The 17,722-nt window shown below is 42.6% G+C and overlaps 2 protein-coding genes across 3 annotated transcripts; both read left to right on the top strand.

The window, feature by feature from the left end:
• Positions 1 to 136: 136 nt before the first annotated feature.
• Positions 137 to 6,428, top strand: vps51 (VPS51 subunit of GARP complex). Its single transcript, XM_080866798.1, has 11 exons — positions 137 to 559; positions 909 to 1,038; positions 1,148 to 1,294; positions 1,394 to 1,613; positions 1,808 to 2,699; positions 2,844 to 3,059; positions 3,170 to 3,253; positions 3,338 to 3,472; positions 3,559 to 3,680; positions 5,405 to 5,492; positions 5,583 to 6,428. Exons 1-11 carry the CDS (start codon positions 383 to 385, stop codon positions 5,841 to 5,843), a joined length of 2,472 nt encoding a protein of 823 aa, XP_080722924.1. The 5' UTR covers positions 137 to 382; the 3' UTR covers positions 5,844 to 6,428.
• Positions 6,429 to 6,692: 264 nt separating this feature from the next.
• tm7sf2 (transmembrane 7 superfamily member 2) lies at positions 6,693 to 17,146 on the top strand. Of its 2 annotated transcripts, none has more exons than XM_080866518.1 (11): positions 6,693 to 6,764; positions 7,664 to 7,746; positions 8,599 to 8,795; positions 9,273 to 9,327; positions 9,715 to 9,909; positions 10,202 to 10,305; positions 12,614 to 12,733; positions 12,815 to 12,983; positions 13,086 to 13,166; positions 13,327 to 13,449; positions 16,662 to 17,146. In XM_080866518.1, the coding sequence occupies exons 2-11, from the start codon at positions 7,674 to 7,676 to the stop codon at positions 16,820 to 16,822; spliced, it is 1,278 nt and encodes a 425-aa protein (XP_080722644.1). In that variant the 5' UTR covers positions 6,693 to 6,764; positions 7,664 to 7,673; the 3' UTR covers positions 16,823 to 17,146. The 2 variants fall into 2 exon arrangements, with proteins under 2 accessions (XP_080722644.1, XP_080722643.1); XM_080866517.1 differs by having other exon boundaries at positions 6,695 to 6,833.
• Positions 17,147 to 17,722: the final 576 nt, after the last annotated feature.

The following is a 17,722-nucleotide window of genomic DNA, read 5'->3' as shown; positions in this document are numbered from 1 at the left end:
AAAAAATACATTCTTACATAAAATACATAAATTTTGAAGCCTTTAGTGAATAAAAAGCTAAACAAAGAGAAACTGCTCTAATTGGCTGTTTAGATTACGTGCACTGGTGGACGACGTAACACCGGATAGGCTAGAAACCCGGAAACAACAGCGCTTCCACCTAGCTGCTTCTGTCTCAGAGAAAATATGACATTTTCTGAATATTTATCCTGAATGAGTTTGTTGTTTCCAGTTGGCAGCGAGGCTAAACACACAGCGATTACACAGGAGCTGTGTGCCGCTAGTGCTAGTGGCTGTCGTTTGTCTCCTGTCAGCTGGTTTGTCGTCGCCTTTGTTTATCGTTATTTTACTTTAAACGTTTCACAGCTGGCCGCCGTTCATTATGGACGAGGGCTCGGTGCCGGTGGCTGAAGACCCGGGAAGGAGGCGGAGGGTGCACGGCATGTTGAAGATCTACTACGGGCTGAATGAGGAAGGAAAGGCCCCGGAGCAGCCGGAGTCCCTGGATCCCTGCGACATCAATGGGCCTCATTTCGACCCGGAGCTCTATCTCAACAAGGTGCGAAACTGCTACTGTCATTGTAATCCGCTCAGTGGCTCACAAAGCTGGACTGCTTCAGAAGCTTGATGCCAGATAATAGAAAATGAAATGCTGAAATCGACAATACTATACACAGTGCAGATTGCAGTAATGTTACTTCCTTCATTTGTCCCAGTTGTAATGTCACTACAGGTGAAGATGTAGATGGCTGTGAATGTTAAAACACTTTTTAAAAATCTGCTTCTGTCTTTGCCAAACAGTGAGGAATGAATCAGTTTTAATGCTATATCACACTATATCTAGAAAACACAAATGACCACTGAGCATACGTACAGTAACTTTTTTTATTTTAAATATCCAAATCCAGCTCAGGAGGGAGTGCTCTCTCACGGAGCTGATGGACCAGGAGACCTGTATGGTCAGGCAGATCCGCTCTTTGGACAGCGACATGCAAACCCTGGTGTATGAAAACTACAACAAGTTTATATCTGCTACAGGTGAAGGAACATCATAAACACACACACTGCTGCCCTAACGTAAGCTGACATTAAATTGTGCAAACCTGGATAGCTGAAATATCCTTCTTTCTTTCTTTCCTTCTGCCAGACACCATAAGAAAGATGAAGAATGACTTCAAGAAAATGGAAGATGAAATGGATTGTCTGTCTGCTAACATGGCTGCGATCACAGAGTTCAGCGCTCGGATCAGCGGCACTCTTCAAGACCAGCACGCGCAGATAACCAAACTCTCTGGTGAGACCTAACCTGACTGTTTGTTTGGATTAAACTTTTTAATAGGTTGATTCATATTTTATTTATTTATTTTGGGGGTCTTACCATGTTTCACTCCAGGTGTTCACACTCTGTTGAGGAAGCTGCAGTTTCTGTTTGAACTCCCCGCAAGATTGAATAAATGTTTGGAGCTGCAGGCCTACGCTCAGGCGGTGAACACCCACCGCCGTGCCCGCTGCGTACTGCAGCAGTACAGCCACCTGCCCTCCTTCAAGGGAATTCAGGATGACTGTCACGCCATCATGGACAAGCTGGCCCAGGAGCTTCGACAGAAGTTCAGGTGACAATGACTAGTTATTACAATATATAAGAAAAATAATTTTAATTAGGATAAACAGCATGTTTGACACAACTGCATAGATATTAAAATTACAAATAAATAAACACAAATTGAGTTGACTGACCAAACTTCATGGAAAAAAATCACACGTTTCATTACATTTCTGCTTCTGTCTTTTCTTCTTGTGATCATAGGGATGGTGGGTCAAGTGCCAAAGATTTATCAGAGTGTGTGGAGCTTCTGTTGCAGTTGGATGAGCCTGCAGAAGAGCTCTGTGATAAATTCCTGAGCCACGCGCGGTCTCGCCTTGAGTCAGATCTTCAGGGCCTGGAAGCAGAGATAAGGCCGTACCCGTCCACAGCCACAAAAGATGCTTCCGCGCACGGGTTGTCGTCTGCAACAGCCCCCGGATCGCCGACCGACGGCTCCCCCAAAAACAGCTCTCTGCCTTCCCCCGCATCAAATACTGACATCCTGGAATTCATTGACAGAGGCTGCAATGAGTTTGTGAGCAGCTTATGCTTGGTAATCACTTCCTATCAAGAACTGTTTATCAACCATGCTCAAAAGGGCGAGCTGGCATCCAAAAATATTCCTCAGATGGCAAATGGCAAGCTGCATGCCTTTGTGGATGATTTGGCTGCTCGATATTTCATGCTTGTCGAGCGGAGAATACAAGAGGAGAAAGGGGTTGGGGATAACTCCCTACTTGTACGTGCGCTGGACCGCTTCCACCGCAGACTCCAGGCTGTGGCCAAACTTCTGCCTGGCTCAGCTGTGCCAAACAAGGGGACGGAGATTGTGATACGGGCGGCGACGGAGCGAGTCAAGCAGTACCTTTCCGCTCTGCAGAGCTTCTACATGGACAGCTTGACAGACGTGAGGCAGGCTCTGGCAACTCCTCGTCTCTCTGTGGCTGGCACTTCTGTGGCTGGGCCAGCCTCTGGCAGAGACGCTCCAACCAGCCTACCAGAGCTGCTCTCCTCCCTGTCAGCCTCAATTCTCAATCAGATTAAGTCGGTGCTGGCATCAGTGCATCTCTTTACAGCTAAGGACATCACATTCTCTAACAAGCCGTACTTCAAGGTGAACATTTTCTGCTCCCAAACTACCTTTTATAATTTTCATTTGTTTGAACTAATGTGTGACATCATGTGTTACTGTAACCCTGCGTGTTGTCTCTACATTGTGCGAGTGATACCGGTTTGTGTGTGTCTCCCCCCCTTTTAGGGTGAATTCTGCAGCCAGGGTGTACGTGAGAGCCTGGTGGTGAGCTTTATCAAGTTTGTATGCCAGTCTTCTCGGCAGTTTTGTGAGACCGCCGGAGACAAAGGAGGTTCAACTCCCCCAGCCCTTCTGTTGCTGCTGTCTCGTCTTTGCTTGGACTACGAAACCTCAACCATCTCCTACATACTTACTCTCACAGATGAACAGTTCCTTGTACAGGTATCACAAAACAAGGAGAACTAGCTCTCATTATGTTTTTGATCTCTTTTATCAGCCAGTCACTCTGCCAAAGGTAATGACAAGAATGTGCTTTTTGCTCTCTGTCTCAGCACCACAGTCCCGTAACACCTGTTACAACTTTATGTGCAGAAGCCAGGGAGGCAGCACAGAAACTACTCAACCATTATGTCAAGGTAGGCTTTTTATCAACAACCTTTAAAAGTCACAAAAGCGAAACAACCTTTTTATTTAGTTGCTTTATTTTTGTTTTGCTTCAGGTTCAGGGTCTGATTATTTCCCAAATGTTAAGAAAAAGCGTTGAAACCAGAGACTGGGTTAACACTATTGAGCCAAGAAATGTCCGCGCTGTCATGAAGAGAGTAGTAGAGGACACCACATCCATTGATGTGCAGGTGAGAGTTTTTGCAACTGTCCCAATGTCCTCATGCACCCATGATCCCACATGAACGGGGTGTTTTATTAACCTTCTGCATGATAGGTTGGTCTCTTGTATGAAGAGGGCGTGAGGAAAGCGCACAGCAGCGACTCCAGCAAAAGGACTTTCTCTGTCTACAGCAGCTCCAGGCAGCAAGCCCGCTATGCTGCCAGCTACACCCCAAGGTACCATAGCTCTACACACACTACTCAGCTGGTGGCAGTTGTGGTTTTGGGGTTTTTTTTGGTTCTGTTCACACCAGGCTTGGCCAACTCCAGGCCTCGAAGGTCGGTGTCCTGCAGGTTTTAGATAACACCCTGGGTCAACACACTTGAATCAAATGATTAGTTAATTAGCAGGCCTCTGGAGAACTTCAAGACATGCTGAGGAGGTAATTTAGCTTTTAAATCAGCTGTGATGGATCAAGGACACATCTAAAACCTGCAGGACACCGGCCCTTGAGGCCTGGGTTTGGACACCACTGCGCAAAAGTAGAGTAAGTAGAGTCTAATGTGTAGAAAATGAAACAATAGAAGGGCCTTTATAAATTTGTCCAATGTTTCCCGTCAAGATTTTCAATCAGCACTTGGATGTTCTTGAACATCTGTGATTTCAAACTTCCATAGAGAACAAATACCAACTCCCAAACAGGAGTTTTCAGTGGAAAAGGTTGGAGTGTTCAAGCTCAGAGGCCGTGCATTAGGTCAAAGGTGAAAATGCATAATTCGTGTAGTTTACTTGCAACATTTACACAGTTTTGTGCTGCGAGTTTGTCTCCAAGGTCATAACGGTCTATGTCTAGAGGTATCTGAAGATAAATATTTCTGTAGAAACTAACTGACTGGTGTGTAAGCATGCAGCACATGTTCAACCTGTTTACAAGTTATGGCTCTCTGGCTTGTAACTTTGTCCTCTTAACCACAGAGCATGTGATCCAGTGTGCACTGCAAACACACCAGTGCAAGTGGACAGAATGGGATTTTCAGCAATTGACCTTAAAATAGTTAATAATAGTGCTAGCAGTGGTGCAGAGCTAACTATAAATGGGGCGAAAGCAAATTTTAAATCAGGAATGTCAAACTTGTTTATATTGTGGGCCACATGCAGCCTATTTTGACCGTAAGAGCCCCGGAAGTTTAACCAAACATTTAATCCCTAATATATCCCAATATAAGAAAAAGAAGTGTAATTTCAACACTACATCTCGGTTTTTCTACGTGATGAAGAAATGCTGCTGCAGTTAATGAAAGAAAACTGTCAGCATGACTCATTGGGCTTAAACTGTGAGAAATAAATTTGTAAAATTACAGAGAAAGATCTGGTAGCTTGTTACCATACCGTCCTATAATTATAAGGCTGAAATCTTTTTTGACTCACAGTAAAAATTACAATATACAGTGAAAAAACAGGAATCTTTCTGTAATTCTTTGCCTATCTCACTTTACTTTTCTTAATTATTTTACTTTGCTGTGAATGGCCACAGGGAAGCTCTTTATAAGTAAGAAAAGTTTTAAAACTTCTGAAAACACAATAAAAATTCCAAAATGGATGCTTGCCTTCACATTTTTCTATGCCAGTCAGAGGGCCAGATTGGAACCTTTGTTGGGCCGATTTTGGACCATGGGCCTTATGTTTGAAACCCTGTTTTTGATTTTGATTCATTTATTTATTTATTTATTTTGGTGGAGTACAGAGAGTGATTTTGGAAATGTCAGCATAAAGTAATGACATTTTAATAACCACTGAGTGGTTATTAAAATATTATAAATAAAAGGCACAGATACAGTGTTACATTATCCTTGAAAGTACGATGTCAGTTGTTTCATAGGCATTTTTAATCATACTTTAACTTTTTTTATTTTATTTTTAAACACATTTACTTGAACACTTGTCTTCTGTTTACCTTCAGTGCTCCCATGGATACCAATCTGCTGAGCAACATACACAAGCTGTTCTCTGAAAGGATCGACATCTTTAGCTCAGTGGAGTTCAACAAGGTGGGTGCAGATCTGCAGATGGTCCTCATTTAACAAAATGAAAAAGGAAAAATCTTAGATTTTCACTTGCACGTCTTTCTGCTTCCTCAGGTGTCCGTGATGACGGGAATTATCAAAATCAGCTTAAAAACATTCCTGGAGTGTGTCCGCCTGCGCACTTTTGGCCGATACGGGCTGCAGCAGATCCAGGTGGACTGCCACTACCTGCAGATGTACTTGTGGCGCTTTGTTTCCGACGAGAATCTCGTGCACTTCCTGCTAGATGAGATCGTTGGAAGCGCCGCCCACCGCTGCCTGGATCCTGCACCAATGGAGCAGAGTGTTATCGAAGTTATCTGTGAAAGAGGCTAAGGCTCGAGGGATGGAAAGATTTACACCGAAATCATGAATCCAAATTTAAACACTTCTGTTCTGTTCAACACTTGCTGTTCAGTCTGTTGATCCAGATCGAACGAGTCAGGAATGATTACTTTTTCAACACTAAATCAAACAGTAGTAGCTGTTAACTGACGGCAAATTTGTGGCAGATTTAAATCGAAGTGCTTGTCATTAAAGTCCAAATGAGCCTGTACCACTTTGGTTTGATATCGTAACTGTTACAAACTAATAAAATCATCTCCATCTCCTCCTTATACAAAGATAGAGTTGAATAATCCACTGTACAAGCTGAAGCTTTTAGCACCTGTTTCACTTGAAGGATAAAATATTGACCTTGAGTACATAATATTAATGACTACAGAGAGAAGCTGTGTCCTGTGAAAATCACATGTATTAATAAATAATTTTTAAGAGTGCTTTGCTGAATAATAATTTTCTGATTATGTAATCCATGTGTGTCTACCTGCTACCTTCAGGTCGTTTGAGTCTGTTTTCTGGGCTTGTTTCCATGAAAGGAATGTTTAAATGTAGCTTGTCTGCAATAAAAGGGTATGAATGTGGGATTCAGAGGTTGTGCTGTCCCTGTTGAAATCAGCTTGTAGATATAGCACTGCGCTCTGCACTGATCTAAACTTGTGAACATGAGAGTGACTGAGGCGAATTTCACAACATTTTCTACTATCTGGAGGGTACAGCTGACTGTCGCCACCTGACGATCGCATTTGATTGGCTAAGCCTTTTTCTCCCACCCTCTTCTGATGACCGCGGAGCCTCCTGATTGGCGCGGGGAGGATTTCGTGCTGCGGTAACGTAGTGGGGGCGTGTCCGTGTGCAGGTTGCTGGATGGACGCTCACGAGCTGCCTTGATGCAAACATCCCATTTTGCAGTAACCGGTAAGAAGCTAAACAGGACTACAGATTTGCACTCTTCGTGTTTGCGGAAAGCCTTCAGTTCGTTCACAGGTAACTGGTCCGACCCGTGTTTCACTGTCCACAGCAGAACTGCTCAGGAACTGACAGCAGCTTGACCTGAACTTTGCCTTATTTATTTATGGCACCCATGGCAACAGTCCAGCACGGGTGTGCAGAAATAAGCAGCAATTTAACATTTTATAAGAAAAAGGTTTTTAAATCGAACCATAATGACTTTTTGATGACTCTTAATCGTCTCGTTGACCATTTCTCTTGCTTTTTGTCAAGTTTGATTATTAGCCCACATTTAGAATTCCCTTTGAGTATTTGAATGCATCATTATTGTGGCCTCGCCATTCAGTGTGAGGGGTTTACATCAAATATAGTCTGAAAAGTATGCACCTGTAGAAGAAGTACTTGGATCTACTCTGGTAAAAGTACAAATAGAATCATTTAAAAATTACTCTACTGCAAGCGGAAGCCCTCAGCTTTAGATTTTACTGAAAGAGGAGAGATGCCTTTGAAGTCAACTTCACTTTCCTGACAGCTTTGTTACAGAAAGAGTTCAAACGCTGACAGTCTTGTTGGTACAGTCTGGTGGAAATCTCAGTTTGTCTAACCTGAGGAGGGCCTCTGTGGGTTTACAGGGTTTATTAAATCAGTTATAAGTGTATTGCAGTGTGTATGCTCTTTGAATCTCCGGTTTTAGATAATCATTACTGATTGCTGGTAGTTGGTAAAAAGTGCCCAATAAAATGGAAATACTCAAGGGAAAAAGTTCAAGCTTCAAGATCTTAATAATAATACAGTCTCTGAGGGGTTTGTGTTGTCATTCTTACAACCTTTTAACCTATTGTATTTATTGTCTTCTTTTTAAACAGGAGCACAATAATGAGACCAAACAGTCAAGCACTCAAACACAAACTGTCACATGACTCAGAGAGGGAATTTGGAGGAACCCTGGGTAAGTCACAGCAGTGTGTCTTAATGTTGCGCTAGTAGACATCTTTGATTTAGTTTGATGTCACGTTGCCATGATCACAGTGCTGAGCATTGATGCAGCATGTGCCATTGCTGCACTAAACTAGAAAAACAACAGCAACTTTTCTTTCCTTTGATTCATTCATGCATTCTGAAGCTCAAGCTGCTGTCTGCAAATGCAGTGCTATCACATTACTTGCATTTCCCTGCAGCTAAATGCTGTTTTTATATACAAATTAGATAGAAGCTAAGAGGATCCTGATTTTATAAAAGGAAGAAATAAGCGGTGGTGATCATTTTAGCTGACATACAAAAGAACGTTTACACTAATGCGCTATTTATGATGCTGACACTGCCTAGAGATGTGTTGTTTTATTAAATTGAGCAGTTTGTTTGGTGGACCATAAGATTGATGCCTCAGTAAAACTAATAGGATGTAGGATGTTGCACTGTAGTAAAGATCGCTGGCATCACAGCATCATCTCCGTCATTACACCTCTAATCAAGAATCAAGGCAGCCTCCTATGTCAGATTCATCATTGCTGAAGTGAAATGTGCTTGATGCTTCATGTCGTGCTTTTCCAGTTAAGCTAACTACAGATTTCACATCCGCCACTACTGATGTTTACAGTCAGCTGACTGAATTGTTTTGCTACTCTGCAGTTATTAGAGTTACCACAGTTTACCTGCATATGCATTATTAATGTGCTGCAATGCCAAATCTCCACAGATGCTGTTTCACTTCTCTACATGTTGTCTCAGCCATGCTGTCTTAACACGCACCTAACCTGTCATCATACTTTTGTCTGATTCTTTAATTGTATTCATCTTTCAGGTGCCGTGTGCATTCCCATCTTTCTTCCGTTAACGGTGCTGTTCCTGATCTGTTTGAGCCGATCTCCTGAGGCCAGTTTGTTCCAATGGCCGCCCCCCCTCCCCTCAGCTGACCAGCTGTGGGACCCGCTGGCCCCCGTGCTTCTTCTTGGGTGGTTTGCTTTGCATGCAGTCATCTATTTGATGCCATTAGGAAAGGTACGGCATGTTCATCAGCCCAATTCAATGTGAAACTTACAGTGAAATCTGCTGTGGGTTTGTGATCTAGCTTATGTGTATACTGAAGCTGTAAACATAGCTTTATAACATGCTGTGTGTAATAATTAATACTAATAAATCAGAAGATAATTATTGTCTGTTAAGTTCCAGTCGGTGTGATCATCCTCTTGGTTAAATGACTGTACTCTGCAATTAGAGTTCTTTCAGAGCTACACGCCTCAACACTTCTCCTTTGCTACATACTGAGAAGTTTATAAAATACAGCGACCTGTATAATACAGTTCATCTGTGGCTATAGGCGCTCTCTGCCTATAGAGTCCAGCATTTTTACAGAGGAACTTTCTAAGCTGCACAATTATGAAGAAATGAGAAAGAATGGGTTGAATTATTGACCTTATGACACTGTAATAGGTATGCAGCATATGATTTGTGTTGTATTCTGCTTATTGCCTGCAGGTGTCTGAGGGGCTGGTGCTCAGAGATGGAACACGCCTCAAGTATCCCATAAATGGTATCGTTGAGCAGGGCGCGATATAACTACAAGCATTTCTGTTTAGGACAGAATCTGTGCGCCTTCAAGAAACAGATTTAAATATTAAACCTAAGTGTGAAATAATTTGTAATCCTGCTGCACTATCTGCAATGTTTCACAGCTATTCTTTAGTATTATACATGTTTTGACTGCAAATGTGTTGTTCACAGTTGTGTTGCTGACTGTAGTATATTTGAAAAAAAAAGAAAAGAAAATCTAAAATCCACAGGTCTGATCTAAAAGTTGAAGTTACATAATACTCAGCTCTTCCAACTTTTACCTTTTTCTCCATGCAAGCCTCTGTCAGCCTGCTTATCTCGCTCCTCCAGGCGACAACATTTTGTGTTGTTTGTTTCCCTCCCTCAGGTTTTCATGGCCTGTGCATCAGCGGTGTGTTCCTGATGTTGTTACTGGGGCTCGGGGCTCCTCTGGGGTATCTGTTTGAGCTGCTGTTGCCTTTGGCAGTATGTGCAATAGCAGTGTCGTTCCTGTTCTCCATCTACCTCTACATCCGCTCCTTCTGGGCTCCTTCCCATGCGCTTGCTTTGGGGGGAAACACAGGTGAGATGTTGAGGATCATTAATAAAGGTTGAATCCATGCTAAAACACGGTTTGAACCCGGCAGCTGGCAGCATTCAGTGCGTCCACAGGCTTGTTGTATTGTTTGCTGGAGGATTTGGGTGTTCCTGTGGGTAATTATCTAACTGCCACGCTCAACAGGAGCTTGTAGGCATTATGCATGAGGCAAACTGTTAAGTGAGATAGCGCTCCTGTAATTGCTACTCTGCTACCTTTATGTCAGCATGTAATTATAGCATTTGATTTTTGTGATTTTCTCTTTGATATGATTTAGGAAACCCGCTCTATGACTTCTTCATCGGGCGGGAGCTAAACCCCCGGATTGGAGATTTTGACCTGAAATATTTCTGCGAGCTCAGACCGGGTCTGATTGGCTGGGTGAGTTTACCCAGAGTAGCAAACTACTTGGCTCACCTTAACACTGTTCAAAGATTTATAAATACAGTACTCTATAAGAGACACATTTGAAAACTGTCTCTAATGAGATAACAAGGTCCTTTTAAGTTAGTCGTCATCCATTCATTCTCTTCCACTTATCCAAGTGGCACCACTATCCTATCCCTATAGGCAAGGTACACCCTGGACAGGTCACCACTATGTCTCAGGGTTAACACAAAGAGACAAACAACCGTTCACACTCGCATCACACCAGAATCACCAGTTAAGCTAACCCCATTAACTGCATGTCTTTGGACTGTGGGGGGAAGTCAGAGTACTCGGACAGAATCGACACAGCCGCAGAGAGAGCATTCAGACTCTGCACAGAAAGACCCGGCCAGATAATAGAGTCTTACCTGGATGTATTTGTAAGTGTGCAAAACACCTTCAGATTCACGTTGCATTAAATAACATTGATGGTCATTTCTGTCCAAGAGCCCAACATAACCAACAGGTGGCGGTATTGCTCTCCTCTGAGCTTCCATAATAATTTGCAGTCTGTGAGTTTGACACAGTCACAATCAAAAGCTTTTCTCCCTGCTGACCTGACACAGTAAGACATTTGCTGGAGGACTGGGGTGCGCGCAGCTATCCGTGTCTGAGTCATCAGACTAAATTAGACTAAATGTGCTGTAGAACCTCAAACAAGATCCCTAAAATGACCACGAGGTTCTCAGTGTCATCGCCGGTCACAAAAACGACAGCACCGAGACTGCAGAAGGTTGAAGCGTCTCGGTAAAGCACTGATGCGAGCAGCCGTTTTCTTTTGGTATTTACAGTGTACAAAGGAAAAACCTTTGCACATGTGAATGTTTTAAAGCCATGTGCGTGGGAGAGCCCAGAAAAAGCCTCCACCAACTGGCTACAGACACTGTGTGGGATATTTTCATTTCCTGTTCAACGTCCAAACTACTTTCTTTTAACGTTCAGCATTTCACAGTTGTTGATAAAGTCTCAAATATTAAAGCACAATGGGCTTTCTTAATAATTTAATGGATTCCTTGGACTTTGGTATAATGGTGCCAAATATTGCTTCTTAGATCTAAATCAGCTTCATATTTAATAACTCAGTTTGAGTTATGGAAGTGTTTATAGCTCGAGTGTGAAATATTTATTTTGTTTCTGCATTCTCGTGTATCATCAAGTCGGAAAAATGTACACGATGTATGGATTTCTTTTCCCACTAGGAACATAAATGACAACAGTCTGGGGAATGAATGCAGCTGCAGAATATCCTTCACTCAGAAAGCATTTGGAGTGTGATAATGCATTTGTTAATCATTTATTCGATTAGTCCAAATGGCAGACAATTGATTGGCGTGCACGCTGTAATTATTTGCACATTTTTTTGTTCTCTAGACTCTGCACTCCAGCTCATTCCATTTGACATAAAATGATGGATCACAGCGCCTAGTCTGGGCTTTCATTCGAGCACTGGAAAGACTCTGTGCGAGATACGGTTAAACGTGTCGCCCTGAATCACAAATAGTTCAAATGTAAATTGGACATTTACGCAAAAGACCTCACATGTGACCCAGAGTTGACTGCAAGCTGTCATTCAGATTGAGGTGATTCAGAGGAGGTGAAGAAGATATCAAGGACTTGTTTGACGACATGACTGGTTTGCCAAAAGTTAGATTCATTCTTAATTTTCACTCAAGAAAACTGGAACAAGACCTGCAAATGATCTCATGGATGGATAAGGCTAAGACTTGACTTTTAATGAAGTCTATACTGTTTCATGTTATGTTAGATTAAATGTACCTAAATACAGAGTAGGTTTTTACTGTATGTTTATAATCAATTCATCACAGGAGGAATTTTCTTATTTAGAAAGACAGAAAATGGGACATGTGTCTTATATTTCACGCACAAATGAAAGACTCGATTAAGTGAGACATTATTTGGCAGATTATTAATCCTAAAAACAGTGGCTCTGTAGTGTAGTGATTAATTTGCCTAACACATGAAAGAGCCCCTGTTTGAGTTTGGGAGGAGATGAAAATCCCTGGGAGGGTAGCATCAGGTAGGGCATCATCTGTAAAAATCGCATATGTGGATCCATCCACACGAGAATAAGTGACCAGCCAAAAGAAGCTTTTTATTTATTGCAAAATAAATAGTAGAATAATGACAGCATCCATTTATTTTAGTTGGCAATCTCATGATCACAGAAGGAATTTGTCTGCCCGTGCAAATGAACACACGCAGCCCCACTTGTGTTCATCATTATTCACGACCCCCTCAGGTGGTCATTAACCTCGGCATGCTGATGAAGGAGGTGGAGCTCCGAGGATCCCCCTCCCTTGCCATGATTCTGGTCAACAGTTTCCAGCTGCTGTACGTGGCGGACGCTCTGTGGAATGAGGTGAGAGTCACACTTTTTTTTTTTTTTTACTTTATTTGATCACTGCTTTTATTTAATGTCTGCTTCATTTTGCTGTAACAGGAGGCTGTCCTGACCACCATGGACATTGTACACGATGGTTTTGGTTTCATGCTGGTCTTTGGTGATCTGGCCTGGGTTCCATTCACGTACGGCCTGCAGGCAGCCTTCCTGATTGTGCACCCCCAGACCCTAAGTTCACTCAAGGCTGCAGCCATAATAGCACTGAATGGTAATCGCTTGTCAGCTCTTTTCTGCTGTTCTGCTGAAAAGTGGCTGAAAATGAATAATGAACCTTTTTTTTGTTTGTTTTTTGGGTTTTTTTTGCTGTCAGGTATTGGATATTACATTTTCAGACAATCCAACTCACAGAAGAATCAGTTCAGGCGGGACCCCACTCATCCAAGTGTCACTAGTCAGTTTGTTTCCCTCCGTTTTTATCTTTATCTTTTAATGCATTCAGATAAAGTCTTTTTTTTTTTTATTGATTTCCTCCTCACATCAAAGTGGGGAGGGAGACAGAGAGTTGGTAAATCTTATTCAGAAATATCGGTGCGTTTTACGACTCCCTACAGGACTGGAGACCATTGCCACAGCAACAGGGAAGCGGCTGCTGGTGTCCGGCTGGTGGGGTCTCGTTCGTCATCCCAATTACCTTGGGGACCTCCTCATGGCCCTTGCCTGGTCCCTTCCGTGTGGTAAGACATCTTAAAAGCCCTCTGCCCTTTTTTTTTTTTTTTGCTAGAAAAGAAGGCCACGCTGACATAACAGTTTTTTTTAGCATATGTGGGTGAAGTCATGGATAAGAGATTAATGTCAGGCTGAGTAATAATCATCTTCAGCCTTGTTTATTATTAGTATGGATAATGATGGCTGGTTGTGTTAATGATCCACTGTGAAATCCAGGTTCTTTTTTTTCTCGGAAACTTTACTTGTATGCATGTACGAAAGTTTTGACCTCCTCATTATGAATGTCACTAATCCCTGGATTAGTGACATTCATAGCAAAGTAACTCATAGCAAAAGTCATAATCTTTCATTTTTATTGTCATTATACCTCAAATTGGTCGTTTTAAGAAAATCTTTACGTTTGTATTTAGCTGCAAGGACCCCAACCCCAAATGCATTTATTGATAATGAAGCAGCAAGCTGCGGTATGAGGAAGCCTTTATCGGATCAGGGGTGACTCGTGAGCCTGGCATATACAACTGATCGCTTTGAGAAAGACTGACCAACAGAAGAAACAGGAGAGGGAGAATGAATGGGTGTGTCGCTGCCGCACAAGTAGAGATTTACAGATCTATGGCCAGTAGGGGAGTGTTTGCGGCATGCTCCAACTCCTTTGAGTTTATCTACCTTTATAATATGATTGGAAAGATGTGTTTTTGGTATTTAAATAGCGTTTTGTATGGGGTGCTGATCCAAGGATTTTCAAATATTTTAAACTTAACCATGAAAACCTGGCCAAGTCCAATACCAGGAGCAAATAATTGCCAGTAAGTCCAAGCTCTCACTGCAAAATGAGGGCCAAATGGATCATAGCAATGGGTCAGATACCCCACACTCCTGAAGCACATACACATGAGGGTTACAGTTAGACCCCTTCTTCAAGTCCACAAAGAACATGACTGGTTGTGCAAACTCCCACACACCCTTGTTGTGGAAGTTTTCCATTTAAATAAAGCCTGCAGACGAGCGGTAGCTAACATTCTTTAATCAAAGCACACAAAGAACAGACAACCAAGCTTGATGGAGCCCCCTGCATGCCTTAAGATGCTTCTAGAGAATCTGATCCACCCCAGGGGCTCTGTGACCAAGGAGCTGTTAAACTACCTCAGTGACCTCACCCCCAGTGATGGGTTGGTCATCCCCCTCACTTCTTCTCTTCCTCTGGGTTTGATAATAAGATTGAGGGGGTCCTCAGTGGAAGTATTCCGTCCACTGCTTGATTATATTAAGTTGAGGTCAGCTGCTTTCCCATTCTGTCACACGACAGTATCCCTGAATCGTTTCAAGGCTGTCCAAAAGTCTTGTTTCTTGCTCTCACCCAGTCCTCCCTGACCTTCCTTCAGCTACTAACAGGGCTGAACTCTTTGCTGGCAGAACAGACACCAGCCACTTTGCAGCTGCAGATTCGTGCAGCATGTTCCTCTTTTTAACCCAACCTTCCTTTGAGTGCTTCAGAAGTTGTGCTGGAGGTTGGGATGAAAATCTCACTCACAGACTGGGGGCTCTGCAAAATGGTCCTCACTGTACATTTGGGTACACGACACCTGTCCAGGACCCTGCTTACGAACACCCTTCTTCTTGAACATGGTGTTTGTTTTTGACAAACTGTACTTAGCACAGAAGTCCAACAGATAAACATCACTCTGGTTCAGATCAGGCAGGCCATTCATCCTGATCAATCCCCACCTGGTCTCACCTGTTCTGTCACAAAGTGGGATGGACTCAAGCGCAGACAAGGCAGCTAGAATACAGTTCCGTTTATTACTATACAACACCAGGTGCAAATATATACAAGTGAGAGGGCGGGGGGAATCCAGGGCACAGGGAAATCCGGGAAAGGAGCTGTTCACACACGAGGGACTTCACAAAAAACACAGCACACCAGCAAGCCTGCACACCAAGGGTTCCAGGGAAACAGAATTCCTGTTTACAGACAACAAGTGATTAATCCAAAGGGTCAGCGATACGAAAAGGCAACAAGAGACTAGTACTCCGGAGCTTACTACCAAGGTTACTCAATAGTCCAGCGACGAGATGCTTCCAGCCACTGCCTTAAGTAGTGGATGAGTTTAGGCGATGAGCCACAGGTGTGTGATTAACCTCAGGTGCGAGGGCCAGGGGCGGGAGCTCGCAATAAGCTCTGCCCCGGCGAGACACGGCAAGCGTGAGAGAGGTAGATGTAAACAAGAAACATATGTAGCCAACCTGAGTCAGCCAGGCAGATACGGGGACCATGACATGTTCGGTGCCCACGGTGGAGTCTTAATGGCAGGGGTACCCTGAACTGTTGCTCAGCACTTAAGGAACAAACAGCAGTTAAGACCTGTTTTACCCCTCCTCACCGAGCCACTATTGTTTTTCTTTTTTCTTTTTTTTTGCATTGTGGTAAATACCGGATGGAAAACAGCCTCAATCTAACTAAGCATTTAATGCCACATTTTGTGTGCTCTCAGTACAGTTTGATGTGGTTTTGGTTATATAAGGAATTAATGGCCTTGTGCACTGTGATATTTTTTTTCAGACTACCTCCATGTCCTTATGAAATATTTGCATTACATTTGCAACTGGTGTGCTTCCAACAAAGGCAGCAGGAAACTGTTCTCTTTGTTCTTCTGTAAATTGCCCTGTTCTCTCAAAAACCCACTTCCTGAAATAGTGACTGTCAGACTTTTGTATAGCTGACACTCTCATTGGTATTCAACATTATGTGACTCATTTGTCTCTCTGCTTTTGTAATTGAGACGCATTCTTTAGTTTCTGCTTTTTATCCTTTTTTATCGCTGTAGCACAAACTGCAAAAATATGCACTCCAAAAAAAAAGTGATGACAGATGAAAGCTGCCCTAACAAACGAGCTCAGTGGTCCCCTGTAAACCTGGACTGAGGAAGCGCTGACTAAAGGGACAAGGGGTACTGCTCTGATTACTGTGATGAATCAACACTGAATATTAAGAGCTTAATTAGACTGGTATTCACTGCAGGGCTTTTGTACAGTAAAGACTGAATAGAAAGTAAACTGCTATTTGCAGAGGAGGATGTACACTTGATTGCAGCTTGTTTTATACAAATCACAAATGCTGATGTCAGTAGCAAAAGAAGGTACTAGTTTTTTTTCACCATTCATTACTGAATCATATAATACTGTCTTGTGTTTTTTGTCATATGTGCCTCTTTATTTATAGGATTCTCATATCTTCTGCCTTATTTCTACGTCATATACTTCACCGTTTTACTGATTCACCGAGAGGCCCGTGATGAAAGACAGTGTAGAGCCAAATACGGGCTGGCTTGGGACACATACTGCCGACGTGTGCCTTACAGGATTTTCCCTTATATATACTAAGAAGAAAAGAAGATGTGGAGGAGAGGGATCTGAACTGCCGTACAACTTATTGAACACAAACCTAGCAATAATTTCATGTAAATCTATTTTCAGTGAAACAAAGATGACTAGCGTCTGCGCTCCACATCTCTTTGGAAAAACAAATATGACTTAAATACTGATTGGACGGCAGAAACAAATCCATAAATATCAGTGCCTTTGTTCAAAGAATGTCTGCGTAAAAGCGTTTTTTACAGTGTCTTGTTTTGTTGTTGTTGTTGTTGTTGTTGTTGTTGTTTTTTAAAATGTGGTGCCACAGTAAACTACATTGGAAATAAACAACTACAAAACACCAAGTATTCGAAAGTGTTATTGAAATAAAATAATTATATTATAATATGAAGATAAAACGTGATGATGTTTTACATCGTTGCATTATGTATGCAGAAGTCAAGCCCATTCTTTTGTGAAAATGTGACTCATACACTCAGTGGACACATCCCTTTAGTGGGTTTCCACCACATCCCAAAGGTTCTGTATTGGCCTGAGTTTGGTAATTGTGAAGGCTGTTCAAGCACGGTGAACTCATTGCCACATTCAAGAAACCAGTATGACCTGATCTTAGCTCTGTGACGTTGCAGCATAGAAGTAGCCTTCAGAAGATTGGTCCACTGCGGTCATAAAGGGATGGACATGGTCGGCAACAATACCCAGGGAGGCTGTGTGCTATGAACCCCCCCACCAGAGTGGATCCACATTGTTTCACACCAAATTCAGATGCTACAATCCAAGTGTAGCAGCAGAAATCCAGACTCATCAGACAAGACAACATTTCTCCAATGTTTTTGCAATCTTCTGTTCACCTTTGTTCAGCCTGTGTAAACTGTAGCCTGTTTCCTGTTCTCAACTCAGCGGAGAGGT

This window comes from Rhamphochromis sp. 'chilingali', assembly GCF_963969265.1.
Source record: "Rhamphochromis sp. 'chilingali' genome assembly, chromosome: 19".
In the NCBI taxonomy this organism is placed as follows: domain Eukaryota; kingdom Metazoa; phylum Chordata; class Actinopteri; order Cichliformes; family Cichlidae; genus Rhamphochromis; species Rhamphochromis sp. 'chilingali'.
Note: the sequence above shows the minus strand (reverse complement) of the source record. Positions and strands in the feature narration are given on the sequence as shown.

Bases quoted from the DNA above. Each gene is read 5' to 3' on its own strand.
- vps51 (XM_080866798.1), top strand. From the start codon at position 383: ATGGACGAGGGCTCGGTGCCGGTGGCTGAAGACCCGGGAAGGAGGCGG. The intron at 1,614-1,807 runs GTGACAATGACT...TTGTGATCATAG, and splicing joins GAGCTTCGACAGAAGTTCAG to GGATGGTGGGTCAAGTGCCA. The intron at 3,254-3,337 runs GTAGGCTTTTTA...GTTTTGCTTCAG, and splicing joins TACTCAACCATTATGTCAAG to GTTCAGGGTCTGATTATTTC.
- tm7sf2 (XM_080866518.1), top strand. From the start codon at position 7,674: ATGAGACCAAACAGTCAAGCACTCAAACACAAACTGTCACATGACTCA. The intron at 8,796-9,272 runs GTACGGCATGTT...TATTGCCTGCAG, and splicing joins ATTTGATGCCATTAGGAAAG to GTGTCTGAGGGGCTGGTGCT. The intron at 9,910-10,201 runs GTGAGATGTTGA...GATATGATTTAG, and splicing joins TGCTTTGGGGGGAAACACAG to GAAACCCGCTCTATGACTTC.